This window comes from Abramis brama (genome assembly GCF_963993115.1).
Source record: "Abramis brama genome assembly, chromosome: 23".
Taxonomy (NCBI): Eukaryota; Metazoa; Chordata; class Actinopteri; order Cypriniformes; family Leuciscidae; genus Abramis; species Abramis brama.
In genome coordinates, this window is record NC_139985.1 from 3,475,850 (window position 1) to 3,489,048 (window position 13,199).

Here is a 13,199-nt window from a genome sequence, read left to right on the forward strand (position 1 = left end):
TATGGTAAATTATGCACATATTTATATGCACATTACTGAGTTACATTAATTCACTTTATATTCACTAATTTGGCAAAACTTAATTGCACATTAGATTATTTATTACTTACATTATTTACTAAATGTTGCTACTGCATGCAGAATTTGACTGCATGTATTGAACTTGTTTATACAATTGATGCTTAAACATATTACTATACGATTATTGAGGTTGCACTTTGCATGCACTAATGTGTACTTAAGAAATTCCTGGAAAAATATAAGGTAACTACATGAGGTTAGGTTTAGGAGTAGGTTCAGTTCCTAGTTATTGCAATTACCATAATAAGTACATGGTATGTTTATGGGGAACAGGACTGTACAGGATTGAACAGGACTGTTCAACCGTTATTTCATTAATCTTAATGAATGTGTAAAGGTAAGGTATGCACATAATAAAAATGATACTAATGTGTATATGCCAACTTTCTATGAATACATACAACAGTCCCTCCTCCTCACTGTGTGTGATTGGTCTGATGCTCGGCACGCTCAAAATATAAAGGCATTAAACTGAATGACATTTAGTGCAGCGCTCAGAATCTGCATCTGCTGTGATCATGACACCATCTACCTCAACAAGAAGCACTTTTATTCTGCTGTTTTATCTGGTGAGTTTGGCTTTTCTTTCTACTTTCGACTAGACGTTTTTCAATAATATTAGTTTATTACGGGTGTTTTTTTCTTTTTCTTCCAAAGGGACTTTTATTTTTGTCGGTTTAGAATAAATCATAACTGTAGTAGGACATGTCCCAAGACTAAGTGAGCTTCAAAATAAAGGTTCCAATTAGCGCCAAAATGTTTTAATATTACAATTTGATGCCACATAAGTTGTTATTCAATTTTCACAGAGTTTTTAATTCTCTAGTTCTTCAGAAAACAAATTTAAAAACTTCAAAACAACCATATACTGTCTAAATGGTTCCTGTTAGGATGAGGGAGTTTTACAAAGAACCGATTGTTTAAAGTCCAAATAAAATGCGTCTGGAAAGGCAAGACGTTTTGAGACACGGACAATTGTGTGCCATCGCACTCTTGGTCTTTAATGGCATTTAATAATTAGTTAAAAGTTTTGCATGCAGCCTATATCAGTTGATTTTTATTGAATATCGACACTTAGGCTAAGGTATACTGAAAGAGTTCAAACCAAGAGGCACTGAATGCAAAACGCTGTTTCTCAGTCACACTGACCCTTGGGGAGGCTTTAAACAAGCAAGTGCACTACAAAATTTAGTCACACAAGAATTTCCAGTAATTTTAGTAAGAGGGACAACAAAGCATTTCAGTTACTGGTAATCTTCATTTGTAGGGTACCTAGTCATTTCTGCCCTCAGATACAGATGGAGAACTTTGAGTTGAAATAGTTCTACCACAATGACCAAGATAAAATTACCAATCTGTAAGAGGATCTTTCAAAACAGATCAGTGAGATGAACCTGGATATAATGGACATTCAGTTTGGTTGGTTTGATACGCTGGGATGCCCGATGAAAAACCACCAACTCGCCCACTCACAGCCTAAATGAAACCGTGTCTCTTGGCTTGCTTTTCATAACTTGTTTACCTGTACATTTTCTGTGGTTTTCTGTAGTGACCAGGTCATAAAAGCAAGCCTGATAAGAATTTTTCAGTGGGTGTTTCTCGGGTTGAGAAATTTCCATTTAGTGACCTATCTCTTATTTGACCCTTCTCTCAGGCAGTTTGACAAAAAAAACAATTACGTGCCTATGGGAATTTGTCAATCCTCTGAATGGCACGAAAACATCTACAATCCCATCGATTGTCCTTCAATGACATTTTCCCTAGAAAACATGGCATTATTCCTAGAATTTCCCTGGACTGTACCTGTTTTCACTCTGCGATAGGGCGACACAGAACTGTCTGTTTGTTTATTGATTAAATCAGATGTCAGTATCTGAACTCATCTTATCAGCTCATTTGCTTACATCTGATGACAGATTTTACCTTTAAAACACTCTTACTAAAAGCATCTGCATTTAAATCAAGAAAGGCTGTCAAGCAGGTTGGCAAACCTACAAAACAAACAGTTCTCGTTATCAAATGACTCTGCAAAACTGCACACCCTTCCTAGTAAATTGAATAATGGTGAGCTCATGCACATTTATCTGTATCCTCTAATTAATGTCACACGCTCCTTAGAGTTGATTTGGGGTCAAACTTATTGTGATGTTTTTGAACTGATTATGCAATCCTAAAACTAGTCAAAAAAAAAAAAAAAACTTCTGTTGGTTACAACAAATGTTTTGATGGTGTTTTTTAACCTTTGCTTCCTTTCAAAAAGACATTTAGGTTAAGTCAAGCTTGTTATCATTCACTATATTTGCATTTTTTGCCTGATGCGATCATAGAGCCTTGTTTGCTGTCATCACCTTGGGTACAACTGCACATTTACACTCAAGTTTAAACACTGTAGTAAGCCTATAGATTACTACATCTGGTTTGATGATCAACAGAATACAGCGAAACATTAAAGGCCAAAGAAAAATGCAGAAAGTAGAAGATCTAACCTGATATAAGTAGACAATATTCATAGTATTCATGTGCAAATCAGTTTTATTTGTTTTTCTTTTACAGCTTTTTCCATGTGTACTCGCCAGCTGTCGAACTAAATGTGGCAATGGTAAGTTTATATCACTTTATCTTTAGCATCATTCATCAAATATACTGCCCTGAGGTGAATTAGATCAAATTTCTGAAGTACAATCCACAGTCAGCCTAATGTATTCTGTGTAATTATACCATAATGACTGATCTCAGTCCATAACTCACTTCTGAGAGAGAATTTAGATTATTATCTTAAAATAACCGATAGTAAAAAAAAAGCCACATTAAAGAGTGTGGGAAACAAAAGTGCTGGTCTTTTGAATGCTGAGACTGACGTAAATGGCATTTAAACAGATTTATCTTATGTTTTTATCAGGATTGACCAAGTTAGAGTCTTAAAACAGCTTATACACTATTAAAAATAGAGGTTTCTCAATGCAATGGTTCCCCAAAAGAACCTTTCAAAGAAAAGTTCTTAGAAGAAGAAGAATCGGAATAACCTTTTTCCAACTGTGCAAAAAATAACTAACCTCAAAAAAAGTACCACAACCCTCAGTAACCATTACCTTTTAAAAATGACAGACATTAAACATCGTTATAGCATAAGCATGACCCAATATCCTTTTAAAGTAAAACAGTGGTTACTTGCTCATCCATACCCTTTAAGTGTAATGTCTGAAGAAAATGACAGACATTAAACATCGTTATAGCGTGAGCATGACCCAATGTCCTTTTATAGTAAAACAGTGACCCAATATCTATTATAGTAATACTATCTTTTATAGTAAAACAGTGGTTACTTGCTCATCCATTCCATTTAGCTTCATCTAATTTTGTATTGCATCAGTTTCATGCTATTAGTGGTATATATTTTGAGGCAAGCATCACTAGACAAACGATAGAAATGCAGCTTGAGGAGAAGAGAGCTCTTACTTTAAGCGGTCACACTTTTTATGCCTGCCGAAATGGACAAAAACTCCTACTGTATGTACTAGAGTTATCTAAAAACTAACTCTTGAAGATGGACTCTTTCATCTTGGGCAGTAAAAAACACCTTGCAACTATTCCGAACACCTTAGAAATCACATTGAAACCACCTGTAACAGTCATAAGGTTTTGCGACACTTGTTTCCTTGTGAAATTGAAAAATCTAGTGTCATGCTGCCAGGCAACATGTAAATGTAACAGATGGGTAGTTTAAAACAGTCAATCTGTCCCTTACTGGCATTAGAAAACATCAGCAGATCATCTTCCTTGTTTTTACATTGACCAAAAGTTTGCACCCTCTGTCACAATAAAGCCTTGACTTATGTGAATTGACTATAGGGAGTTTTACTCAGCCTTTAGCTGAATGCTTTTCCCTCAAGTTTCAGAATGTCTGTATCTGTAATTTGTGTATGAGTGTGTGCTTTGAAACTTTCTGCTAGTCACTTCAAAACTCTTGAAATCATGCTGCATAATTGCTTTTACTCCTGCACATCCAGCAGCTGTATCACATGGAGATTACTTTTGATTTCTGTGTTCTGTTTCTCATGCAGGTTATAACAAACTCGACTGTGAGTGTAACAGTGATTGTTATCGGACAACCAGACAGGGAATCTGGACATGTCAATCATGCACACTAAAGTGTTCTGGTTAGTGATTGCATGAAATTTCCCAGCATTTAAATGCAAGTTAGCTTTGATAAGTCATCCTTTATTTACTTGCTTCATACACATTCCTGGTCTTACTGTGTGTGACTCATCAGTGCTCCTTATTAAATAGAAAAAAAGTTATCTTTTTTCTATGTAATTTACTTTTAAGCAATGTGTAATAACTTCCTCTGCCTCTCAAGCAACATTTTATTTCAGATGATCTCAAGTTTTCGGGAAGGGATTACTTTCGCCATTCAATTAATTTAAATTAAAATCAAGTTACACCCCGTTTCCTAACCCTTCTCAGGAAAGTGTTGTATTAACACTTGTTGTAAAAATTGGCGAATCTTGCACAAGACTGGGAATGTGAAATAAGAAAGTAAACAGAGTAAATTTCATGTTGACTTTAACCTTAGTGTCCATTCACACAGAACGCGTTTTTCTAGACTTAAAATAAGTTCAACAACACATCTTGAGACCTAGCGTCTTTATCCATTTCACTGCTCGCGTCTCACGTTTCACGCGATGTGTTCTCGTCAATTATGTGGTTTGCATGTTGTTTGCGTGTCAGTACGTGTTGTTTTTCACGTGTAAGCAACAAAAGTTGAACTTGTTTTAACTTGAGCGCCACGTTTTTAGATCGCTGTGTGTCGTGCACGAGCGCAGCGACCAAAGGCGTCCGTCTATGATGCATGCTTGCATAGAAAAACAATAGAAAAGCAGCTCAGTACAATGCAAAAGCGCTTTCTGTGTGAATTGTCCCTAACCTGGGTCAAGCTTAATGTGAAAAGTACACTTCAAATTGAAAGTTTTTCATACTAATTTAATTTTAAAGATGTTTGTATGTTTTAGTAGAATTATTGTCATTGACGGCTCTGTATGTCTTTGTATATTTTGACTGGAAACAGAGGATGATAATCAGATGGAAGTTACTCCATGCGCTCAGGAAAGCAATCGGAAGTGCTTCTGCAAACCAGGTTTTTACTGTGAGAATAGCAACAATTATGTCACACACTGCCATAAACCATGTATTCCCTGTAAGACGGGCACATTCTCCAGCAAACCCTCTCTGGACCGAGCCTGCAAGCCTCATAAAGAGTGAGTTACATTCATACATATTAGAACATTCATGGCCCACCATGGGTCTGATACTGCTGTCACAATACCTTTAGAAAATATTTCAAAATTATCATTAATGCATGCAAGTCCCTCAGACTTGTAGTCAATCCAAATAGGGGCCAGAATATCTCGGTGATGGGCTGTTTTGACCTTCATTAAACTAGCAACAGTATTTTATGGGACTGAAATACTCAAACTTTTTAATAGGCATGCTTTGTGTAAATGTGTGATTTACACAATGCATTATTTTTTATTGGCAATAAGCGTCTAGTCCTTCATATAACAATTCAGCATTAAAAAATTTAAAGAGAATGAGTACAGCATAAATTCATTTTAACAGGAAGATTAGTCAGCTAGTTTCACTCTCGTTCATTTTTCTATCTGTCTCTATCTCTGTTTTTTTTCACACTCACTTTCTCTATCTCTCTCACACATTTTATATCTTCTGTCTGGGAAGGTTAAGGTTAACAAAAGCACACATAAGATTTAGTTATTTGCATATTATCTACTAGATATCTGAGGAATGTTAAACCAGTGTTGTCTTACAAACACACAATATTAAATCAAGATGAAAAGCTGCTCTTGTCTCATGCGTTCTCTCGGTGCCCTTTCCCACAGTTGTGCTCAGTTGGGAATGATAATGCTCAAAGAGGGCACAGCGACACAGGACAGAGAGTGTGTGTATGCCACAACAAGGATGGCAGCATTATCTACCTCCTCCATTATCATTACTACCAACTCTTCCGATACAACTCCAACACATCAACACAGGACATCAGCACAGGACATAGAGGGCACATCAGCACAGGACATAGAGGGCACATCAGCACAGGACATAGAGGGCACATCAGCACAGGACATAGAGGGCACATCAGCACAGGACATAGAGGGCACATCAGCACAGGACATAGAGGGCATGAATGCCACAACAAAGATGGCAGCATCATCTACCTCCTCCATTATCATTACTACCATTTCTTCCGATAAAACTCCCTCCCCGAGGACAGGTACTGTTGGGATGTGTTGTTTAGACAATTATATCTTTATGGAATGGAATGTATAAAATATTTAATCTTACAGTGAACGAAATAGTAACCCTCAGGAACTCGGGCACAGAGGGCACATCAACACAGGACAGAGAGGGCATGAGTGCCACAACAAAGATGGCAGCATCATCTTCCTCTTCCATTATCATTACTACCATCTCTTCCGATAAAACTCGCTCCCCGAGGACAGGTACTGTTGGGATGTGTTGATTAGACGATCATATCTTTATGGAATGGAATGTTTAAAATATTTGAATCTTAAAGTGATTATATAGATTTTTTATACCTGTAGAAGTCAGATTTGCGAGATATAAACTAACTTGCAATTCTGAGGAAAAGAAGTCACAATTACTAGACAAGTACAATTTTTTTTTTTAAAATGTGTGTGTGGCGGAAACAAGCTAGTAACCAGATTTAATTCAGATTTAAAAGCATATAGCAGAGTCATATTACCTAATATTTAAAATGAATAAATTTTGCACAAAGAAAATGAAGCCTACTTTTGGACCAAGTTTTTTGTAGCATTATTTTCATGAAATGTATGAATGTATTACCCTAATGCCAAAAACTCCCCTCAAATTTTTTTTTTTTTTAATAATATGGTAGTATTTTTGTGCTTATTTAAATAAAAAATGAAATCATTGGATCACAGTAATGAGAATCATTACTCTTTGTGTTTCTCTTTGTCATCACCAGAGGGCAATCGACTACAAAGAGACGGCAACTCAGAAGAAAGCCAGTCCAGTTGGCTGCTGCCGCTGTTTATCTTACTGTTGATGCTCTTGTTCATTGCTGGATTTTGTATGCTGATGAAAGGCAAGGCCCTGAAAACCCTTTCAAAATGCTTCGGTATGAAAAAAAGACTATAATGCATTGGATCATATGAATACTTAAGCAAGCAACAGGCTACAAATCAATACAAATAACACAACCCCACAATGATACTGTGTTTATCAGCAGTAATTGTTTTGGGAATTTTCAAAACCCAAGAAACTTCTTTTGAACCACAGCATTCTTTTGTCATGTCTAAAGTGCAAGTGTAGTGGCTATAAGAGGCCTGGAATCCACCCAGATCACTTCTTACAGTAAAGCCAATTGCACTGTGTCTCACGTGCTTTAATTCCCATAAGGTCACACTCAACATATATATTCAGAGTGTTTCAGAATGACATGCATTCAACACATCCGTGGCGACCTGAGAAACCACAGAACGCCTATAATGCACGAAACATACATTTCACACTCACAGTGCACCTACACGAGCTGCTCTCACTGTCTGACACACACAGCATATTTACTTATTTCTTGTTTTCATTTTAGGTTTAGTAAAGGGAGAACATGTAAGTACTTTTTGAGATTGCATATCACAATAAATGAAATTAACTTGATTTTGTTCATATGACTAAAGTGTTAAAGAGGACCTATTATGCACTTTTTCAAAGTCTTGTTTTTGGGCTCTACTAGAATATGTTTAAGCTTGAATGTTCAAAAAACACATTATTTTTTCCCATATTTGATTGTGTTGTAGCTCTTCTCATTAACGCTCTGTTTAGTTCCTGTCTCCATGTTTGAAGCCCCTCCTTCTGAAAAGCACAATGTGCTCTGATTGGTTGGCTGGACCAGTGTGTTGTGATTGGTCAAGCGCTTTGAGCGTGTTTGGGAAATGTCCCGCCCCTTGCCATAACGTTGCTGAATTATACTAGTACTACTCGTACTACTTTTACCATATCTTTCTATATCAGAAATAGCAAGAGTAGTATGCTAGTATGCGGTTACGAATTCAGCATGTGAGTTTCAACACACTACTAACTAACTCAGCCAGGCCCCGCCCCTTTATTTTGCATATGCCTTTGGGCAGTTATTATTCAAATGAGGAATATTGTGACGTGTTCGCTCCCGGAAGAAAACTCGAGACTGCAATGGAGGCGTTTCAGGGAGTTCAGAAACAGTGACACTGATATAGAGAATAACTCTCGCTGGAGGGACTTTGTTTCTTTGGAACTTAGCAGACTCAAACAGCAACATTACACACTACAAGGCATAAAAAAAGGCATAAAAGGTCCTCTTTAAAGTGAAAATTCCCCTTTAATTTTGTTTTATGGTCACTGTAGGAAGAACAGCAGCACTGGAGACAGAAAGCAGGTGACCACCAAATGTTGTCCAATTCCCAATCCAACACCTCAACAGATCACAACATGGAGACTGAGATACCGCTTGGCAGTGATGTCAGAGAGGTCAACGGTCAGAGTATGGGGATGGCACCCCAATCTAGGGGTGTGCAGCAGGTCACAGTGAAGCATGATGGGAATGGTGGGAACGTCAGCAATACTGTAGGTGAGTCCTGGAAGCCTTCCTTGAGCTTAGAGCCATTTCTGAACTTGCCTATGCATTGCATTTGAACTTATTGTACTGGATCTTCATAAATGATTTAAAGGAATATAAATGCTGTCATGATTAAACAAAAAAGTAGATCATAGGAAGAAGTCTCTTGCTCACTCAGATCTGGAATGTATGCATATGTCATGTGGACACTGCAAAAAACGAAACAAAACGAAACATCTTCTCTACTAACCTGAAATTTATTGTTGGCTCTTTGCTTTGTTCCTCTCTTGTAATTCGCTTTGGATAAAAGCATCTTCTAAATGTGTAAATGTAAATGAGATGGATTAAGTCTTTTATGGAGTTTTGTTTTCTGATAAATGTATAAAAATTAAGTGATTGTATTAGTGCTGTCAAATTGATTGATCACATCTAACATAAATGTTTATGTTTATGTAAGATATGTGTGTACATTATATTTATATATACAGTATATATATATATATGTATGTATGTATGTATGTCTGTATGTATGTGTGTGTGCAATCACACATATACACACACATATAGGCAAAAGAGCATCTTCTTTTATGATTCACAAATGATAATACAGGGTCTGATGAGGAAAGATGACAACTCATTTTTGGGGAATTTCTTCCAAGCCAGAAACTGTTGCAATAATTTCAATAGAGTATTTATTTTTAGTTTTGTTAGAACCGGCGTGTCACTTAAGCCGGTTGGAGCTTGAATGTTTTAGACTGGTTATGTGATGGAAATTAGTAATCAACTTTTAAGTGTTCTGTCACTTATTCTTTAGGGCAGACACACGTCATGTTTCCTTGCACTTGATCTGCAAGTCCACTATTGTCTAAATTCCCTTTTCACTTCCTTTTATTTGGGAGCTTTTTTCTTGTACAACTTTTGTTTTGTTTTGGATTTCCTTTAAGGTTTTTCCTGCTCCTGTTCGAGCTGATACAAAACGGGTTGGTTCCTCTCGGTCTGCCTAGACAGAGGCACATGCCCTTTTACAAAATCTTGATTTAGTTTTTAGGATCTGTTGATTGAATGTTCAAAAAACACCTTATTTATTCACATATTTAACATTGTTGCAGCAACTCTCTTCCCAGTCTGTCAGCCTGTTGTGTTTCTCAAAGCCATACATGCATACATACATAGCCTACATATTTAAGGTATTGGCAGTATAAATTTGCTGCATTTTTGCATTGAGAGGGTATAAATAAGACCTGTTTTGATTTTTAGTACAAAAGTTGTGTTAACTTCATTTGTCTGTTTTAGGGTCCATCTACATCTACTCTCCTGGAACGGTGATTTTAGGCTCTAACTCAGGCGATAAAAAGGAAGAGGCAGGAGTTTGCGAAGAAGCCCTTCCCCTTATCAGCTCACCACAGCAAGAGTCAAATCCACCCTCACAGGAGATCAGAATAGCAATGAGTGCACAGGAGAAGGCCGAGGAGGAACCGAGCTTGAGTTTTCCTGTGCCAGCAACTGGAAAGTGAGAACTTGAAGATGTGGTTTCTTGCACAAACTTCAGAATAGCCTTCAACAAGGTTCCAGGTTGAATCACAAGGCTGATAATCACAAGTGGCCAGGTGTAATATCCCTGGTAGATTGTGGCACGATATGAATGCTAAGGTCATGGTTTCGCTTCCTGAGAAACACGCATGCTGACATAATGTATTGGTTAGGCTACCTTGAATGAACTGAGAGTCGAATACAGAATGCGCAAATGTTCCAGATGTAGAGCGCCAAGTAACAAGTTTGGCCTTTTTTCACATCAAGAAGATGATTTAAGGCATTCACCAGGGGCGTTTCTAGGTTTTAAAAACATCAGGGGCTGAGCCCGAAACATCAGGGGCAGGAGTTATAAGATAACATGATTCGATACAGAGACTAATATTGTACGCCTATATGCAGGGGTCAGACTGGTTCGAAAATTCAGCCCTGGCACTGTAGCCACACCAGCCCACATTACCACACAAACACACGAATGAGGATAAATGTTGTAATGAATGATCCACAGTACAAAATGGAAATGCAGAACAATTCTGCTTATTGTTGACAATACACAATCACATATTCCAAACAGGAATGGCCTTAAATGAGAAATCTTTGTGCCAGGGCTGAATTAATCAGCATGTTATCTTAACCTATAACCCCAGCCCCTGACGTTTTTAAACCCTAGAAACTTCCCTGCAAATAGCCTGAAAACATCTCATCTGACAGAGGACTGTGCGGCGGTGCTGACTGCGTTATTTTTCTATTTGCTGTGAGATTGTTTGCTGTTGCGCGCAAATCCTGGAGATATTCTAGGATAGGCTGAAATCACTCACGTGGTGCGTCTCTGCGTGAGTGATTTCAACAATCACCAGTCAGAGACAGCAACAAAGCCAAAGCACAGTGAAATAAGGCAACTTATGATTTCGGGGGTTTACATAGGCTATTGTCCGGTTTCATATTTGTTAGTCAGCTTTTCAAAATACATTAGGGGCTGAAGCCCTAGCAAAATCGTCTGGCGTTCACACCAAGGACGATAACTATAAAGATAACGATAACGATATAGTTCTAAAAATCGTTCTAAATATTACTGTATAGCAGAGTTCACACCACAGCTATAACGATTACAGCAGAGAAACGATTTCATTGGAATCACTTTCAGAACGATTTTATCCAGCTAATGCACGATAAAAAACATTGGCAGCCAATCAGAATCCATCCTGCTGTAACGAGCTCGAGCATTTAAAGTGACAGACAAGCACGCGCTTAGAATAAACAAAACCATATCATCCGATGATGTGGATGCTAATATTATCTTTATAGTTATCATTCTTGGTGTGAACGGGCATTTACCCTTAATTTACGTTTGTCAATTTTCTTTTTCCGAAATGCACATCTGAATTGCTGCTGCAGAAAAAATGTCTTATGTTTTTTTTTTTTTTTTTTTTTTTTTTTAAATGTTGCGTTTACACTTGGCATTAACATGCGACCTGTATTCGGATGTTGTCCACATACACATTGAAAAGACAAGTGTAAACGTGCTTCTGATCGGAATGTTATCCGGATCGGAATGTTATCCAGGAACGCGCATTTTCCCCTCCACAGCTGGCAACATTCTCAGACCCATACTGTACCGTTTCCATTAAGACATCCACATTATTAGTAGCCTACTACTTGCAGCCTCTTCATCCTACTCATGTTGCGAGATTTGTACAGTGTCCCCCGACTGAAAGCTGTTTTTAAAAAGAAAACCCACCATTAAAGGTCGACTTTGCATGCACCGAAGCCATACTTTTTTTCTTTTCTTTCTTTTCCTCGGGAATGCGAGATCCGATCTGTCATCCAGATACAGAAGCCACTTGATGTGGACAGGTGTAAACGCACAGTGTCCTGATTGGCTTATGATCGGATCACGGTGATGGCATGTTAATGTCAAGTGTAATGTCACACTGAATAATGTGAGCACAGGACGTACAGACATGGTGAGAAAAACGCCCACGAAGATGTTTTGTGTTTTCACAACGTATAGCTTATCCTATAAGACTGGGGTAATAAAACTAAAATGCAGATGATGTGCATGAATTGTTTTGTTGTTTAAGTGAGTGGTCGAGAACCAAGAGACTTCATCTGTATGTTTCTAAACAGGGTTTTGTTCTACCACGTGGGTGTTTAATATGCATGTCTAAAAAAAAACCCGATCTCACCTCTGGAAAGAAGGTGTCTGATTTAACTTCTGTAGGAGGGCGCAGGCAGACTGCGCTTAACCTGCAACCTTTACATGACAACTTTAAAAACGGCAATAGAGTGCCTTCAGAAGACGCTTCATACACCTCACATCCTCCATTTACTTTTGCTTGTGTGTCAGCTTTATTTATTTTGGTTTGTTTTGCTATTTTTTTATGTTTGTCTTTAGCAGTGTGCATGGAGGTTTTGTAAATGAATGTAATCTGATGCTTTATTAATATAAAGTAAATAAAGTCTATCTTTATTTAACCTACTCTATAGACTGTTTTTTGGTCATCATGGGTATATGCAAAACTTATCAAGCTGCTAGACGGTATTTTTGGGAATGATGGACATGGGAAAAACCTATAAGACCTGCCTACCTAGACGACATATTTGAGCATAATAAAACATAAAAACATAATAAAACATAAAAACATCCATCTATCCATCCATCCATCACACACCCAGTTTACCGGTCTAGTAAAACAGTAGCCTACACCTGATGGATTTGTACACAACATAAATGTATAATTATGAAGCCAGTTTTCTAATTTAATATTTGAGTGATTGAACTGAAAAATGTCTCAAAATCTTCACAAATCAGCTTGGTGACCTAAACATAGTTCTGAAAAGGCTATTGTTTATTTCTTCTTCATTTACGTACTATTATTTATTTTTTATTTATTTATACATTTCTCGTGACTTCAGAGGTCTTGTGTGTCACACACACACACAC

The 13,199-nt window shown here is 37.5% G+C and overlaps 1 protein-coding gene across 2 annotated transcripts; it reads left to right on the plus strand.

Annotated features, from left to right (window-relative positions):
- Nucleotides 1-567: 567 nt before the first annotated feature.
- On the plus strand, nt 568-12,728 carry LOC311074211 (uncharacterized protein). 2 transcript variants are annotated; one of them, XM_084100623.1, is made up of 10 exons: nt 568-650; nt 2,635-2,680; nt 4,143-4,238; nt 5,147-5,336; nt 5,976-6,364; nt 6,438-6,593; nt 7,100-7,252; nt 7,724-7,743; nt 8,515-8,737; nt 10,019-12,728. In XM_084100623.1, the coding sequence occupies exons 1-10, from the start codon at nt 600-602 to the stop codon at nt 10,237-10,239; spliced, it is 1,545 nt and encodes a 514-aa protein (XP_083956749.1). In that variant the 5' UTR covers nt 568-599; the 3' UTR covers nt 10,240-12,728. The 2 variants fall into 2 exon arrangements, with proteins under 2 accessions (XP_083956749.1, XP_083956750.1); XM_084100624.1 differs by having other exon boundaries at nt 7,100-7,219.
- Nucleotides 12,729-13,199: the final 471 nt, after the last annotated feature.